This window comes from Tyto alba, unplaced genomic scaffold (genome assembly GCF_018691265.1).
Source record: "Tyto alba isolate M040663 unplaced genomic scaffold, T.alba_DEE_v4.0 Super-Scaffold_46, whole genome shotgun sequence".
NCBI classification, from domain to species: domain Eukaryota; kingdom Metazoa; phylum Chordata; class Aves; order Strigiformes; family Tytonidae; genus Tyto; species Tyto alba.
The window spans coordinates 1,494,309-1,511,962 of NW_024881322.1; the positions used below are offsets into that span (position 1 = coordinate 1,494,309).

The 17,654-nt window shown below is 41.0% G+C and overlaps 1 protein-coding gene across 3 annotated transcripts in view; it reads right to left on the reverse strand.

The window, feature by feature from the left end:
* SLC4A7 (solute carrier family 4 member 7) overlaps nucleotides 1-17,654 on the reverse strand; it is a 100,072-nt gene that overhangs the window by 70,619 nt on the left and 11,799 nt on the right. Inside the window, exon 1 of one of the 3 annotated variants that reach the window (XM_042806335.1) lies at nucleotides 1,075-1,167. The exons of 1 other annotated variant lie outside the window; for it this stretch is intronic. In XM_042806335.1, coding sequence (XP_042662269.1) covers nucleotides 1,075-1,083 — 9 coding nt within the window. In that variant the 5' untranslated portion in view covers nucleotides 1,084-1,167. Of the gene's footprint in view, nucleotides 1-1,070; nucleotides 1,168-17,654 lie in introns of those variants that run through there. One more of the 3 variants, XM_042806334.1, reaches the window with a different exon arrangement.

Genomic DNA, 17,654 nt, shown 5'->3' on the forward strand with positions numbered 1-17,654 from the left:
TACAGGTGGAAAAAGCAGCAGTAGTAGAATCTTTATAACTAGTCACCTCAGGTCTTTGTCAAGTCTTGTAGGCATATACATGCCTGATAGAATTCTGTGTCCAGAGCTGAAAGTAGTACCACAGTAAAAATCAAAATTCCATCACTGTACTACGGAGACCCTAACAAGCTAGACCACTGCAATCAGCTGAAATTTAACACGTCTAAATGAAAACCTTACTCCTTATGCTCACATAAGGCAACAGAAAATTCAGTGGTCGCCTTATACAATCTATATAAAACAATGCAGAGGTCTTTAAATCTCCAGAGCTTAGGAAAATTCCATCCCACAGATTTTAGTTTCCAGGGAACTCTAAAGTAGCAATCCATGTTACACACTGCATTGCAGGTAAATGTCGGTGATAAAGGCTACCCACAGAAAAGCCAAGCAATAGCTTGTGACACTAACACTAGAGTTCACTGCTTCACTGTAAAAATCCCCACAAAGGGAGTTCTGTAGCTACACCACTAAAGTCTGGAGAAAACACTAGCTCCCTGAACACTCTACCTCAGTTACACAGCTCATTAAGATCAGGTTTTTGGGTTTGGGTGTTTTGTTGGGGTTTTTTTTTTTTGGTCAAAAGGAACAGTCAATAGGCTATTTCAAGATTCTTTACCAGAAACTTCCCTGCTATACTTGTACAGAAATACTCCAAGCTGCAGCCGAAAACCTTGAAATTCAGAAAAGTTGACTCAAAATAATACAAACAAAAAAACCCAACCAACCAACCAAACAAAAAACCCCCACGCAACTACTCTCAAAATCTGGTAGTATACTCATGTGATTGTAAAAGCACATTTCCTTTCTCAAGTAAGCCAGTTACTATGATCAAGCAATTCTAACTACGCAGAAAATAACTTCCCTAATACAGAAATCTCTGCTTCAAGTATTATTTCTATCAGCAGACCTTTCAAAAATTTCTTCCACAACTAGCAAGGCTAAGGTAGCACACCATCCCGAGATCCAGCTGCTAAATACCACTTGCGTCAAAGCCCCTTCCAGCCACGAGGAGTCACGCAGCTGCTCTTTACCTACAGGTTGCATTTTCTCCCCCGGCCGAGCTTCTTCCACGCTGATGTGCAGGAGCGGAGATCGCCCTTGCCCGAGCCCCCGTGACGAACCCTCCCACGAGTGCTTTAGCTCGCCCTGCCCGGCACAGATGCACTCCGGGAACCTGCTCCCCGGCCCCGCGGCCAACCGCCCCCTCGCCAGCCGCTCGCCACCGCGGGGCCACACACCAGGGGCAAGACGGCGTGCCTTCGATTCCAGCTCATGGAATGCCAAAAAAGGAACTGAAACGGAGCTCCAGGCTTCGCGTTTTCTGCAGCGACAGCAGCTAAGAACAGCCCCAACGCTCTATTTTTGCTCTGATCCGGGACTCCGTTAGCACTGCAAAATGAAAGCGCGTTTGTACCTCGGGTCCCAGAACAGAACAACCCTGAAGTCAAACATCTGCTGAGAGTGTTTCGAGCTGTATTACTGACCTTTCACTGAAAACTCATTCCAAAGTAGTTTTTACATAAGCCGTATATTCTTGTTCAGCCAAATAAACTAGGGCTTACTAAAAAAATTCCTTGTTTATTTTTTTTTTTCCTGTTGAAGAGGTAAAAAAGCCATGCTGTTAGCTGCAAGTAATATCATGTCTCCTTCCAGAGTAAGATGGCTCTGTTCCAGGTATGATATGAGGAGCTATACTTTTTTCCTCGCTTAAGCCAACCTTAGAAAAATGCAGCTTCCACTCTAGCAGATCAATTTTGGGAGCTTCAGTTCATTCTTCCCCCCTCAATCACTGACAGACCTTAATCTCTTTGTCCCATCAGATAACGCGTAGGAAAACTGGCTCTTTAAGGAATTATCCATAACTTAACCTTCATGACATGACACTGCCTTCCTTGTTCTTTTTTTCTTCTTTCATTCCTATTTCTTGGATGACAAGAACTCTAGTAGAAGCTGGACTGTTGCCAGCCCAACCAACCAACAAACAAAGAACTTAGACAAAACAAAACAAGTAACTTACTGTTCATAAACTTGGGGCCAACACCACCCGCCAAAGCAGCGTGCTGTGCAACGGTGCAGATTGTATTTATCACCTAGCAGCTCCGAATTCAGACCACACTCCGTTCCCCTCCCAGCCTCTCTCAGTCCAGAAAATTCTCTAACCATAGACTAACAAAAGTATTCTCAGACAGCGCCGGCAGGAGAGTTTAAAAGCAGTTTGTCTCCATCCTGTAAATAGATGTTCACTGTAACATGTGCGAAACTTTTCGCTTCCAAGGTACTGAAGGCCCCTCTGTCACTACCTGTAAGTGGCCGCAAATTGTACGATTCATATAGGAAGAACAAAGTTAAACACAAATGCCAGATACCCTAATTCTTAGTGATCTCTCCTCAACTGAGCATCCTAAACCCAAACTTTTTTTTTTTTTTTTTCCCTAATGCCGAGGACAGATTCATGCTGTTCTTCAGCTGCTCTGATGAAGACGGGAACAGGTATGCTGCACTGGGTTCTGGTGGCTCTCCCACACTTTAATGCACTCTTCCTTAGCATAGATCCGTACTAGAAGCATTTCAATTTCAGCAAGTACAAAATTTGAGTTTGTTTAGGTTGGGGGCATGTGGGTGTGTGTGAAGGGGGAGGAGGCTGTCTATTCCTTTGACATAGAATAAGGGAGGACGGGGTCTAGGAATCACACCTTTGATTTTTTTTTATTTTTACACGTTTTGGAAAGAATACTTACTTGGTGTGGAAACTTAAAAAAAAAAACACACACAAAAAAAACCCCTCTCTGAAGCAGTTTATTGAAATCTCTTTCTAGTCTGTAGTCAAGCAATTCCTAGTTAATAGTTGCTCAGCCTTGGCAGTCTTGTAACAAAAAAAAAAAAAAAAAAAAAAAAAAAAAAACACACCACTCAGAAGCTTCAGTTCTTTTTCTTTTAATAAAAAAAAAAAAAAAAAAAAAAGGCAAAGAACATGCAAATGTAGAGCCAAGCTGAAAATTCCAACATTCTAAAATGTAAACAAGTTTTTTTCAAACAGATGGAAGCTTTTGTCTTTTAAGTCCCATACCAAAATACTTTGTTGATAAACGTCTGCTCTTACCTAAGAATAAATACCAGGGAAAAGCTTTGCATTAGATGAAGAACAACACAGCAACTTCAAACTGCAACAGTCTCAACATGTTTAACTACAGAAATACTCTAAAACAAACTGTAGGCAAATATATTCAAAATTATCACATCCTTGAACATGTGCAGTGACAACACTATGAGAACGCGGAGCAAAACTATTTGTGCTGCAGTAATATTTCTACCATATGCTTGATGCTACAAAACAATCTTTACGAAGTGTATGAGAGCTTTTTTTTTTTTTTAAAGAGAAACATAAGTAGCTTTCATGAAACATACACATTTTCCATCAATCTTTCCTTCTTAATCTTCAATTTTATACCCCTTCAAGTTCCATTTATTTGAGCTTATCTCCAGCTAGAAAAGCACTTTTTTGGAAAGAAAAAAAAAAAAAAAATCTATTCTCCAGACAGAAAAGAGAGATTTCATCTGAGCCCTTGGCTCTCTGCAAATTTATAGTCCATGATTTCCCTGTAAGCAGTACTAGCTTCCACTAAAAACTCCCTCAAAATCAACTAAACTGGACTAATTTCAAAACCTCTGTTAACCATGGGGTGGAATGCAGAAACATTTACAATGGATTACAAGAGAAATTTTTACGTCGCTTGTTAAAACTAGTCTCTGGATCAGTTTGTAAAAATAACCCCTACCCCATCTTACAGCAATACCAGCATCAACACACCGGCAGGCTGCATATATTACTACAGCCACAAGCTCTCTCCTATCCTCCCAGTTTTGCTCTTAAAATAAGGGAGCAATTATGATCCCAGTCTACCACAAAGTGGCAATAAGCTGCCCTAGCGCGGGGTTTGCAGAGCCCCCAGCAGTCAGAGCTGTGCTGAATCTGCCGTTCTGACACGGCAGGACACGGGCGCGTTTTTATTTAAAGTAGCTGCGGTGGGCAGGACTCTGCTCTCAGCAGGGTTTGCCGGGTGAGCCCAGCGCTGTCAGACCTGGCCAGCTTGGAGCACGATGAAACTGCGTGCTCGTGTGCTGGCAAAGGGGCCATACTGACATTCCCACACATCCAGCCCTGTAAATTGGTACATCTGGCGTGAGGTTTCTACCCATACCTCAAGGTCCTGTTTCAGGGCGTGGAGGGGGTGGGGTGTTGGAGATGCAGCCATAATCCAAACCCAACCCTTCCTTATATGAACAAATTATACAACACGAACATGACGACCTTTTCTAATATTGTAGCCCAAAAAAAAAACAACCCAGTTCACTGCAACCTTTGTTCATGTATCTGAAAGTACACAGTCTACCAAACTCAAAGCACCTCTGTTTAGAAAATAAAAACCAATAAATACTTACCCACGAGACGGTAAGACAATACTTCTAAATTAACATTTATTTTGGATCGGGGAGTGGCCCAGGTCACAGGGGAGTCAGGAGAGGAGGCAAGGTGCTAAGGGGATTGAGACCACGCAGGAGCAAGTTGTGTGACACAAGCTGTCTAACGTTAGTGTGTCAAATGCCACTACAGATGGTTTTATTCAGCTTCTTATTAAATGGGAACTTACTAACTTAGGTTAAGAACAGCTTCCTACAAGTTTTCTTTTACACATAAATTAAATATAAACTATTCCTCTAAGAATATGTTATTATCTTAGCAACGGAACCCAGAAACCTTCACTGGCAGTGGCTCATCGCTTAATGAATTAGCGCTATCCACAAAAAACGAGAGTTCGACTGCCTACAAGTATTTTTCAGATGCAATTTTCACATAACAGCTAGTTCCCAAGAGGTACAGCTGCACAGTACGCTTCAGCTTGCCTCAGGTTGTACCAGCACATATACATGAAACGGGGTGCCTCCGAAAAAGGGTGGACCAAAAAAAAAAAAAAAAAAAAACAAAAACCAAAACAAACAAACAAAAAGAGGTAGAAAAAGGATAGATGTATTCTGAGCAGATATCCTCTGGTGTATTGCCCCCGTAGTGGACTCCAGGGTTTCTCAGCATGTTGCGGGACAGCTGTCACAAGCCACTGGGACGCTCAGAGCAAGCGTGAGGCCGACTGCTACTCTGAGCCCTCCTGAGATTACACAGTGACGTGGTCTGAGCTCAGAGGGCAACTGAGCACCACACAACTGCTCACTCCCCTGTTGAGCCCCCAGCACTGAGAAGGAGAAAATAAGCCCGGCTTGGGATTTGAGATAGGACAGGGAGGAATAAATCACCCACCATGGTCACAGGCAAAAGGCAGACTTGTTAGGGAAAGAAAAAAAGAACATATGTTTATTAGACACACTATTAACAGCAACACGTAACAGAGTAGGACAGCGAGAAGCATTGCCACATCTTGAGAACACCTTCCCCCCACCTCTCCCTTCTTCCCGGGCTCAGTTCTGCTCCCAATATCTCTACCTCCTCCCCCAGCGGCGCAGGGGCAGGGAATGGGGGGTGCAGGCAGTGCTGCCGCTGCTGCCATCTTTGGGGGGGAGCTTCTGGAACTTTTCCCCCTGCTCCAGCGTGGTCCCCCTCTCACAGGAGACAGTCCTCCACAAACTTTCTCCAACCTGAGTCCCTCTCTCACAGGCTGCGTTTCCCTCACTGATCCATCGTGGGTCACCAACTTTCTCCAACTGGATTCTCTCCCATGGCTGCAGCCCTTCCCGAGCTGCTCCGGCGTGGGACACCCCCACATGCTGCAATCCTCCCAGCGCTGAATTACAGCAGCGGGGGCTGCTTCTTCCCACAGGATCCCAGCCTCCTTCAAGCATAATCACCTTTATCAATCATACGAAGCCCTCTCAGGCCATAAATCAGCGTCTGCTCCACCGTAGATCTCCATGGGTGGCAGGGGGGGCCGCCCTGCCGTCTCACCACAGGATACAGGGGGGTCTCTGCTCCGGCACACCTCCCCCCTCCTTTCTTCCTCCGTTCCTCCACTGACCTTGGTGTTCACGCAGCTGCCCCAACTCCTCCTCACAAATCTGACTCTTCCTCACCAGTTCTCCTCTTAAATACGTTATTGCAGAGGCACAGCTGATGGGCTCAGTTTTGGTGCAGAGGTGGAGCTGAGTTGGAGCTGGGGAAGCTTCAAGAAGCTTCTCACAGGGGGCTGCCCCTATAGCCCCCTGCCCTGCCACCAAAAAAACTCCACCACTCATTCAACCCAGGACACACAATTACACATCATTCTAGAGAGTTGCATTACTTATTCTCTAAAGAGGATACCACTGAAATTTGTAATCTGAATCGGCATTAACAGAGAGATTACTATGTAGTCTATTTTATAGACAACTTCATTAATCACCCTGCAGTCCTGTTTTGGATACACTGATGAAGCAGAAAAACAAGAGAGTAGTGTAAAGTTTTAGAGTATTTTACTCGTTTTTTTCTGGACTCAAAAACATCCCTCAATACGGACAGATTTAAGAAATTCACCGTGTTCAAACAGAACACTACCAGGAATTTCACTTCAACATGTATGAGCATGTGGTCACCATGTAAAAAGCACTGAGCTGGCTAGGGGGGTTTTGGGTGATTTGATTTGTTAGGGGTTTGGGGGGATTTGGGGGATTTTGGGGTTGTTTTTTTTCTGGCAAAAGAATGAAGATGCTTTCTAAATTCAAAGCTGCTCACTTTACACCTACAACATATCCCTCACCGCTTGCTTTTACCAAAATTAATCTCCAAGCATTTTGGCAGCATTTTTAAGAGATATTCTAATTATTCGTTATCCTAAATAAGTCTTAGATCACTGTGTAAGTTCACAAGAACTATAAACCAGGGCTGTTTCAACACTGTTATGGCCACCTAACCAAGGCCATATGTTTAAATGCTATACAATCACTTGTACAAATATTAAGCATTCATATCCTAGAATAATAATGGCAAGGAAGTAAACAGCTGATAAGTCCAGATATGAAGCAGCATAATATGGGGCAGATAAAATTCTCTGTTTTCTACTAACAGTATCTGAAGTACAGGCACACAGAAGTCTTTCCCTGACAGCAGATCCTCAGGAAGAAAAAAAAAAAAAGTCAAATTATCCAATTTCCCAATTAGAACAGACTCTCCAAATCCAACCAAACCAAGCTATACCCACAGTTTCTTGACAAGAACACTAAACATCAGCAACTAATAAATAAAAAATATACTCTGTCAATGAATGCTGCAATTTTTGAATATTGTTCACTGACATGTCTTTCTCTTTGTCATGGTTTAAACCCCGCCAGCAGCCAAACACCATGCAGCCGCTCACTCACCCGCCCCCCACCCTGAGGCGAGAACTGGAGGGGTAAAGGGAGACTCGTAGATGGAGTTAAAAACAGTTTAATAATTGAAACAGAATAAAACAATAAAAATAATAGAAAGTACAAATGGGTCATGCATAACGTGATTGCTCACCACCCGCCAATGATACCCAGTCCACTCCTGGCAATCCTGAAATACCAAGATCCCACAATCACAATCCCGGAAACGAGACAGAGCCCCCTCCCTCCTGGCTGCCCCTCCTTTATATAATGAGCGTTAGATAATACAGAATATTTCATTGGCTAATTTGGGTCTGGTGCTCTGTCCATGCTCCCTCCCAGCATCTTGTCCACCTGCATATGGGCAGGACATGGAGAGTTGGAGAGTCCTTGATTTCTTAGCAACAACTCAAAACATCGGTCCATTCTCCAAATTCTTCTCATACCAAATCCCATATTGAATCCAAAACACAGCATTATTCTAGCTAGTAAGAAGAAAAATTAGCTCTATCCCAGCTGCAACCAGGACAGTATCTACCCCTTATTCCGTATCATTTACATTATGCTCAGGTTCCCTGTTTCCCAATACATTCTAATTAATCACCATCCCTTTTCCTCATTTTTTTTCCTCATTATATATATACCCCTGCGGGTCAGATGTGCCAGGCCATCGAATCCACAGTCCAGTAAACTCGGCTGTCCCTGTGCTCCACCTGGCTGAAGGCCGGGCCCCTCTAACGTTGCCTCACAGGATCCGTTATCAAACGGGTTAGTGTGGTATGCACGCGTCTCGGTCATCTTGGTTGCTCACTTCTCATGAAAATGGTGCGACATGCAAGACTCGGGGGGGTGCTGCCTGCAGATGATTTTAATACAAAATACATTCCATAAATTGCATCTCCCAAGTTACGCTGAGTAACTTCAAGACATCTGAAATCTGCATTTATCACGAATACCGGTCAGAGTATTACCACTGTCGCATGCTGAATGCCAGCTAGTTACCAGTGTATTAGCAAGCCTCTGCCATAATAAATTCACAGCTATGGGAAACGTAAGTTCTAGCAATCCACATGTATTTTATTAATAAGGCAGACAGTAAGAGAAGGCTTCGATTCCCCCTTTTGTGCTAGTGCTGGCCATCATCCGAACCGACAGCATACTGGATCAGGGAACCGAGAGCAGTAAAATCCCACTGACAGTATTCTGCCGCTTCAGCTCCGTCCCCGCTCATCACCGGTGAGGCGCAGGCAGCACGCAGAGCGGGCGAGACGGTCGAGCCCAGGGTAAGCAGGGCAGGGCCGTGGGGCGACTCCAGCAGAGACCTCACCAGGTCTGCAGTGGAGCCACGGGTCAGTGTGGTAGCTTCTCATCTCGGGTAAAAATTAACAGCTTGCAGAAATGCAAAGACACCGCTCATGCCACTTTCCCTTCTTCTCGCAGTATCTCGACTAAACGTTACGATATCCTTGCCTTAATATTAGATCTGATACTTTCCTGAGCTCAGAGTAAACAATTCGGTTAACGTTCATTTCAGAAGACTAACCCTGACAAGTTTTGCTTTGGTTCACTGCGTGTTTTTAGAGGTTTCTGGGAGCTTTTTGCCAGATACGCAAGCTGAATCAGCTTATGAGAAAGGAAACAGGACAAAGGGGGAATGATACCTCCCCTTCAGAGACCAGGAACTAATTAGTCCAGCTCAGCCCCAGCATGAAACCATATCTTAAGGCATGTACTTTCTTGCCAAAATTTCTACCATTTCTCTCCTGCAATTTTAAAGAACAACAGAATATCTAAAAATTCTGAAATAATCTTTATAAGGGAAGATGTTACTAGACAAAAAACTGTCAGAAATTTCTAGGAGCCAGCCTAAGGTCCTTTAGAAGGATCACTGAAGGGACATTAAAAAGGGGATCCACTTCTATTATTTGTCTTATCTACCATCATTTAAAGCTCTACAGCTGAGCTCCTTTTGTTTCTGTTTAAAGAGAGAAAGCAGCTGATTTTCTGACGTACTAAGAAATTTAACGTTTTTGCTGTGTCTGACTAGGAGGTTCTAGAAGTCAGTTTAAAATGTGCCGATTCTGACAACAGATTTGTCTACACCATCGTACACGGTATGTATTTTACAGGAAAGTGCAAAGACAAAATGCAAGGGGAAAAAAAATGACAGAGATCTAAAAGCCAAAAAAAAGATCTACCTCTCTTGTAGCTACTGCATCCTTTGTCTCAAGAACAATAACTGAAGGATTTTTCTTTTTTTATTATTTTATTACAATTTTTCCTTTTGTGAATAACCATGTGAAAGACAATCTATGCCACAGTACTTCTAAGAAAAACGTACACATTTGTCTCGTGAAGAGGAAAAACTAATGCTGTGGGACTCTTATTGTAAACTTATGACTTGAAGGGCTGTCTAGTAAGAAAAGTTGAATGCATCCACATGCAGCAGGCAAATTAGATACTCTTGATTTGTTTAACAAACACTTAGAATTCTCTGGTTTAGAGAGCACTAACATTTGAGTTTGCATGCGAGTTCTAACGAGCCAACAACTACTAAACAGGGTGCTCTCTGAAGAGGTTATCCAAACAATAGAGAGGCATTTTTAATCATTTTGGAATAAGCAACAGAAGTTACCTTTCTACCTAACACAGCCCCAGTCAGAACCCGGTTCCGCACAGCTTAAGCTGTATGCTGCCACCCAGTAGCATGAATACGAGCTCAAGGACAGCCTGATTTTAAGTTAAACTAGAGCATGCACAACAAGCAATTCAGACAGGCTTTTGGCTTTCACGTTGACTTCTGGAAGACAATTATCTACCCTTGCATAAAGTCTGCCCATAAAAATTCTATTGCCATGATTTTCTTGTGAGGCAAATTTGAACTTGCAGAGTAAGCTTACACCAGATCCAAGCTCCCTGAGATGCAACCATGGTAATTTTGACCAGCCCTAGAAACTCTAAAGCTGGCTTCAATATATCAAGTCATGCCCCAAGATACAAACTCTCCTCCTGCATTCTCTGCCTGTACTTGAAAAGAGATTCAATAGCTTTAAGATGTCCTTACAAACATAATTGATTCCATTAACAGACAGAAAACTAACATACTAAGTCAAATACACGGTAAAGCAAACATTAAGACAAATACATAAAATGTATCATTGAGACTGGAGACCTAAGCAAAAGACCTTCCAGTAATATGAATCAAATACGCTATACCCAATAGCTACAAGATATGAACATTTGTAATTCAAGATTTCACAGCTATTTGGGAATTTTTAAATGTTGGGGGGCGGCAGGAAATGCAAGAGTTAGCCTAGACAATGGCAACTGCATCTGGCAGCCAAAAGAATTTTCTACATGCATCAGATAAAGGAAAATAGAAAAAGAAAAAAAAAAAAAAAGGCAGCATAACATTTCCAATTATTTAGAAAACAAGTCTCCAGAATAAGTATGCCTTTCTGATACTATCAGATCTGTAGAGAAGCCATTTACACACAATCCAAGACTTGTTTTTACTGTGACATGTAAAATAGGAACTACAGCTTACAGCCCTGGGGACACGTTACTATATCAAACAGATTTCTGCAATCAGGTACCTTTATCACATACATATTAATGTAACTTTAAATGTTTAACTGTTTGGGTTTGGTTTTGTTTTGTTTTGTTTTTTTTTCTGGGGGAAGAACACCTTCAGCAGAAGACTTTTAGAAACCAAACCAAGCTTTCATCATTTCATTGTTCCAAAAGACTGTCTTCCACCTCAAACTGATACAGGAGAGAATTTGAAAAATTAAATACGAGATATATGGGAAACAGTTAAGAGCAGTAATATTGAAACTTTCCCACCTACAGTCAAAAACAACATGTAAAGAAATATTCAAATAGGAAGAATTTGAATATACTTGTCCTCTAGGCAACTCCCCCTGTTTCTAATGATAAAGTAGTCATTTGCCTAGATCATATGCACATTATAAGCATACCCATCCCTCTTCTCCAGTGTTACTTCGCTTAAGTCAGGGCACAGGCACACATTAGTCTATTCACCAAATTATTTGCTGTTATTCTCACGTTTCTTCACGGGACCGAGTACAGAAAAAATCAACTTCCTGTAAAACGGGCCGGAAAAGTGCCACTGAACAGCATGCTGTAAAAATCTCCTACGTACTGAACGAACAGAATCAAACTGCTTTATACTGCATGTTCACCTTAAACAAATTAGATTGTATCTGAACGATGATAAGGCACTTAACTTTGGTAGAAAATGGTACCTTTTCATTGAAATTTTAATAAAATTTTGTATTTGAGGTGGTATGACACAGAGCTTTTGGTGATCTTAACATCAATTTCAGAGCTTTTGACTGAGATGTAATTAATTTAAATAAAAGCAATAATTTCTTATCTTTTTTTAACAACCTTTTACAGACCTCCTCAAAAACTGAGGTTTTTAAAAGGATCTGTCTTGAAAACTTTAATCAGTTTTCATTCCTGATTATCAAAATCAACACTAACAGAAGCATTCATTTTAAAATATATATATAAAGCAAAATAATTCAAGGATAAGACAAATAAATGGTTATTTTGAAGTATTTATAACTAGGTCAACAGTCTACTAAAATCTGTTTATGTTGTCTGAGGTCTCTGTGCACTGACAGGGCCTCAAAGAAAGGGTAAGGCACCCTTTCCTCACTGGGACAGAGCCACTGTGCCGAAAGGAAGCTCTCCCAAAGACAGACTGAACGGTAGTTCAGGTCAGAATTACAACATTCATACTCCAACACTAGGGGGAACCTGAAAGCAGTCCACTTCAAAATCCCTTGTACATGCTGATGCTGCTATTAACCCCAAATTTTCACTCAAGAACAAGTTAGTTAGTTAGATATACGAGTGAAGATAACTTACATTTTTCAGACAACTGAGGTCGTAATGATTACACACTTGAAATTTAGTCCTACAGACTATGTAATTGGGAAAAACCATGCAATTCTAATAACCTCAGAAAGAAAGCTATTGTACAATAGTACATAGCACAACCAGCATGCTCTCTATTCTTATGGTTCTTCCAGACTCTTCTATTGAAAAAAAACGACCAAGCTGCATACTCAAATACCGATCTGTTAAAGTAGTATGTTAAACAAAAAGCAATTGAAAAGCCCGCACTGCGTATTTACACTTACTGTTCAGGAAGTGAAACAGTGAAAGCAGCCTGAAGTTTATTCTACGTATTGGAAGCTTGTTTCCACTTTTGACTAATTCCATAATGTAACTGGATTTGGGGTAACACGTAATGTTATTAGCAACTTCCACGCATTCATAAACATGCATGCTCTCCTAAACAGCATCATCATGAACTCATTCCACAACAGAGGTACAAAAGTCTGTACCACCACACCAGACTTTTGGAACTTCACTTCTAGTCTGGGTCTTAATTTGAACTTACAAGATAAACCCACATTTCTAAAAGCTGTAAAAAGAAATAAGAAGCATCAGAGACAAAGACAGGCATGCAGATTTGAAAGATGTCATTAGCAGCATTCACAGCCTAACACATTGTAAGAATAAGGATAGAGGAAGAAGATAGTGGAAGAGAGCTCACCAATGGCTTCCTGAAACTCACCCCTTGTCTTTTTCCTTAAATAATAAGTTTCCTATTTTAATAGCTCTATGCGCTTACTGACACTTTAAAGCAGTATTCCACAGCTGAGCTTTCTCAAAAAAAAATAAAAACATCTTTCCGATTCCTGTTCATGTATTTTCTAGGTGTTGCAAACTAACTTGAGTCAAGTCTTTTTTACTGATTTTATCAATACAACTGTCAAATAATATATATTAATGGGAAGTACAAACATTTACGGTTGGGCTCGATTATATTAACAGTCTTTTCCAACCTGAACAATTCTGTGATTCTGATGGAGACATATCAGTGCTTATACTGCTGAATTTCCTTAGCTTTTTACATTAAATCTAAAGCATCGACTCAAATACAGTTTTTCAAACACTATCCTCTTCAAGATCTTATGAACAAAAAAGCAAGACATACAACACAAAAAAAAACAACCCTGTGCTTAAGTCGCTTTTATTGGAAATTTATGAAACTACAGAAGAAAATTCTATCTATTCTAACTTAGGAAGCCCCTGAAGAAGCTTCCATTCGTAACAGGTTAATACTAACACATGATCTAAGAAGCCATGAGCATAACTCTCCCACACTACACCACCTTGACAATCAGGGACTACTTCTTTACAAACCCGTCACGAGCAGGCCTTGAATGACAGGCTCTATTACAGTAAGAAACGGAGACTCGAAAAAAAATTAGTTACCAGTAAGCATTTAAAACCAGAAACCACACTGAGCTCCCAGCTGCAAGGGAAGACAAATTGCCCTGTGCTCAGTGGTAGCCTTCCCTGTTGTGCTGTAGCCACGTGCTGGGTGGCACTTTCTATGATGAGAAGACGACTTGTTTGTTGCTCAAGTAGGGTCTTAGAATACCGGCACGGGACCACGTCCTATTATTCAGTTTAAAGCAAGTAATTCTGGCTGTTTCATCACATCTAGTCTCTGAGCAACTTTGATATAAACCATTATTCCCATTAATAAGACTTCTGTCAAACTACTTGCTACAAGTTTAACACATTAACTTACATAATCAGCAAAGACACTTAACAAAAACCAGCTTTCTCATCTATGAAGAGTTCCATGATCAACAGCACCAAGAGCTTTGCTCCTTTAATACTACATGACCTTATTTAGACTCTTTTTGTTTCACTTCCAACAAAGAATTAGTTTTTGGATTTGGATTTTCTGTGACTTAGATTGATCTAGGATTACTGACCTATCAAATAGAATATAAAGCACATAACTGGTTTTGAAACTTTTGTCAACACTAGTGATGCAAAATTAGGACGTCACTGCTGATGACTATCTCAAAGCATGATCACTGTGTATATCAAAGAGAAAACAGGATTATTTGTGTAAATTCTTCAGTTTCTGGTACTTTTAACAAAGCTGCTTTCTTGGGACCTAATGGGTTTAGAAGCATTTTCTTCAGTAATACAAATAGCTCAAGGCAGGGAGAATCAAGCTTCAAAAGAACACAGTCACAATCCAGGACATCATTTACAGGTCACTTTTCATTACTATCTGCCTAGAATTGATACACTGGAAAGCTGCTGTGGGTCTCTGTCTAGTTAAAGAGAATCCACGCTTTGAAATGGCATTCATCAAAAGGAACAAGGAACACACTTCACTCAGAACTTAGTAATTCATGCCAAAGTTGAGAGATTCTAGCACAGTAACACGAGGAAAGGTGACATTATAATAATTCTGTATTTCATATACTGTTTCATATATAACTAAACACTGAGTTGCTTCAAAGTAGCATAGAGTTGCAAACGCTCTTTTTCTCACTTTGACAAAGGTGCCCTTGTCTACAGTCACCAACAGAAATTTCTCTCCAATGCCGCAGTACAAGTCACCGTCAATCTTCACAGATATGTGGAGAAAGATCACCAATTTTTCCGTCACAAAACACATTTTTTTATAGGAGAAATCCCATGGGAATCCTTCCACATCACAGGAATATAGACTCACTACTCACACTTAACAGGACACTCAGTGACAAGCCAATTGCTTTGAGGCCATCTGTCAACAGATGAGGTTAAAAGTCAGGCAAAGCTCCCTCGAACAAAGAAAAGCAATGGATATTTTACGACAAAGTGGGAAACCAAAATAAAAGGGGAAATGGGAGAACAGGAGCCTTGTCAATGCGTACCTAAACCTCACCTTTGTTGCTTGCTGTTACACATGAATTTACCATGGAATTCTTGAGAATTACCTTGGCCAAAGAGCCTACGAAGGACACCACCAAGCTCCCCGTTACCCCACATCACTCCTCACAACAAGCCACTTCCTTGATCATTAAAATATCTTAATAATGCCTATATAATCAAGAGGAGATTGAAAGCAGTTCCCGGATTATTCTTCTCTTTTCCATCTCATACTTCGCCTCAGGAATACTAGTGCACATAAAATATGTTTATCAATGATCTGTTAGTGAAATATTAGACCTGCACAACACAAAATTATTTTTATATACAGCTCTACAAGAGACCAGTTCTCAAATTTAAGCCTGTGTCCATTCTTTACTTTTCTGTAACAATATATACCTTCTTCCCTTCAAATTTAGTACATCGTAAAGATAAATACACACATACACACAAACAATCCATTCACCAAAGAAGAGCCATTGTTCAGATCTCACCAGATTGTACAGCATATTGTATCCATTCACAGCATTTGGCTTTTTTTTTTAGCAGTGCTCAAGACAGGAAGAGAAATTTTCTTCCGTCTTCACCCAAGGGCCTGTTTTATATCATGATATAACTGAAGCTAGAAACAGGTTCTTCATATCGTAATGTGGCCATAATACATTAAACTATTTACAGTCTTGTGACAAATCACCACAAACTAACAACTAATCCTCTGAGCTTGGCAAGAACTGGCACAGAAGCCGATATGCCATCTTGGTGGTGTATATTCTTTACTCCTAAGCAGGAACTCATGCACGTTGTACACCTACATTACATCTCCAGGAACAAGCATGCATACAAACACAGACACCCTTTCTGTCACTTCCACGAGTACTCAGTCCCACTGCCTTGCCCAGCCTCAATCCCTCGGGCTCTTAAGAGCTCCCGCAGCGGCGTTCCCAGCCCTGACACTGGTACTTCCATTGTCCAGGTCTCTCCCCAGCTCCCACCACCTCTTGCAACCTCTGAAACAAACCTCTGTTTGGAGGTACTGCCTCCATTCTCTAGAAGCTATTTCTGAAAACAGACACTCATTTTCCTGGCTCCCTGGTGCCCTCGCTGCCACCCAGTTCACTTTTTGGCTATGACCTCCCCCAGTACCTGGAAATGGACGCTTGTGACTTTACTCAAAATACCCACCAGTGGCAATTTCAACTCTGAGCATCCTGCAGCAATCTCTGATGGCAACAGACAAGACTACAGCCTTAGCTGCTTGAAACTTAGTATTCTAACCAGTGATCATCAAGCCCTGCCAATCTCTTCCAAGGATAGCCAAACAAAAACAAGCCTTGTGTCAAGAAGTTGAACATTTGTGAATGCATTAATCCACAATATAGTTTTTAAAGTGTAGACCTACTCCCCCACCCCTTCCCCAAAGAAACACTGCTACAGAGTTGACATACGTGGACTAGCAAGTAAGCGCACACCCCTTGTACCCATTGAAGCATATGGCACATGATCTGGAAAGGAACACCTGGTTTGAGAACTACTGTTTTAACATGCAAATTCTCACCTTTACATTGCCTCCAGGATCCGGAAGTTTATCATCATCAGACACCCAGCCCGGGCTAGCATAAATGCAAACATTGTAAACATCCAGTCACGCAACAAACCACTGAACGCGACAGAAAGAACTTAGTCACCTTATTTAACAAAGCACCATATTCCAAGGTATTGGCTGTATTAGTATTAGCTAAAAACCCATACACCAAATGGGTTACAGGAAATCAGCCCCATCACCAATGAGAAAAGCACACTGAACTTTCTTGTTTGCCTGTCTTTTCAAAAGGTACTGTCTATTCAAAGTACAGAATATGAGTAGTAGGTATGTTCTTTGGCCTTGAGCATATCAGATTTCTTCATTTTCCTATTTATATTTTGCCCTTCATTTGTGTCTTCTTCATAGCAAAGGCAGCTTACATTCAGGAAATTAAAAGCCTCAGACTAACACTATTTGCCTTCACCCAGAATATGGCCACCTTCTTCCTTAAATATAAGCCAACAGACTACCTACCAAGCACATCTGCACTATACAAAAGTTATAAACAATTGGAATTTATTTGTGCCTATAAACAGACTATAATTTAAGTACATTTAATCATGTCAAACAAAATAATTTAGTGAACAGCTGTTCCATTAGAAAACAAACAAACAAAGATAGCATCCTACCCCTATTTAATTTGTTCTCTTTTTTGGGGATCAGATATTTAATCTGAGTCCCCTGTTCTGAAGCCTTGAATTTATACTTTTACTTAGTTTAAAAATAAATGTTCGTTCTATTGACTCTCAACTTCTCAATAAACTGGTGTTCCTCAGCTGAAGCTCTATCTGGAGCATCCGGGTATAAAAAAAAAGACTCAGTAACGTTTATCCTTACCATACACACAGCATATGCAGTTACATATTTCAGTAAAAGCAAGCAAAGTAAATCTAGCAAAAGTACCTGACAAAATATACTGAAAATAAACTCTGGTTACATT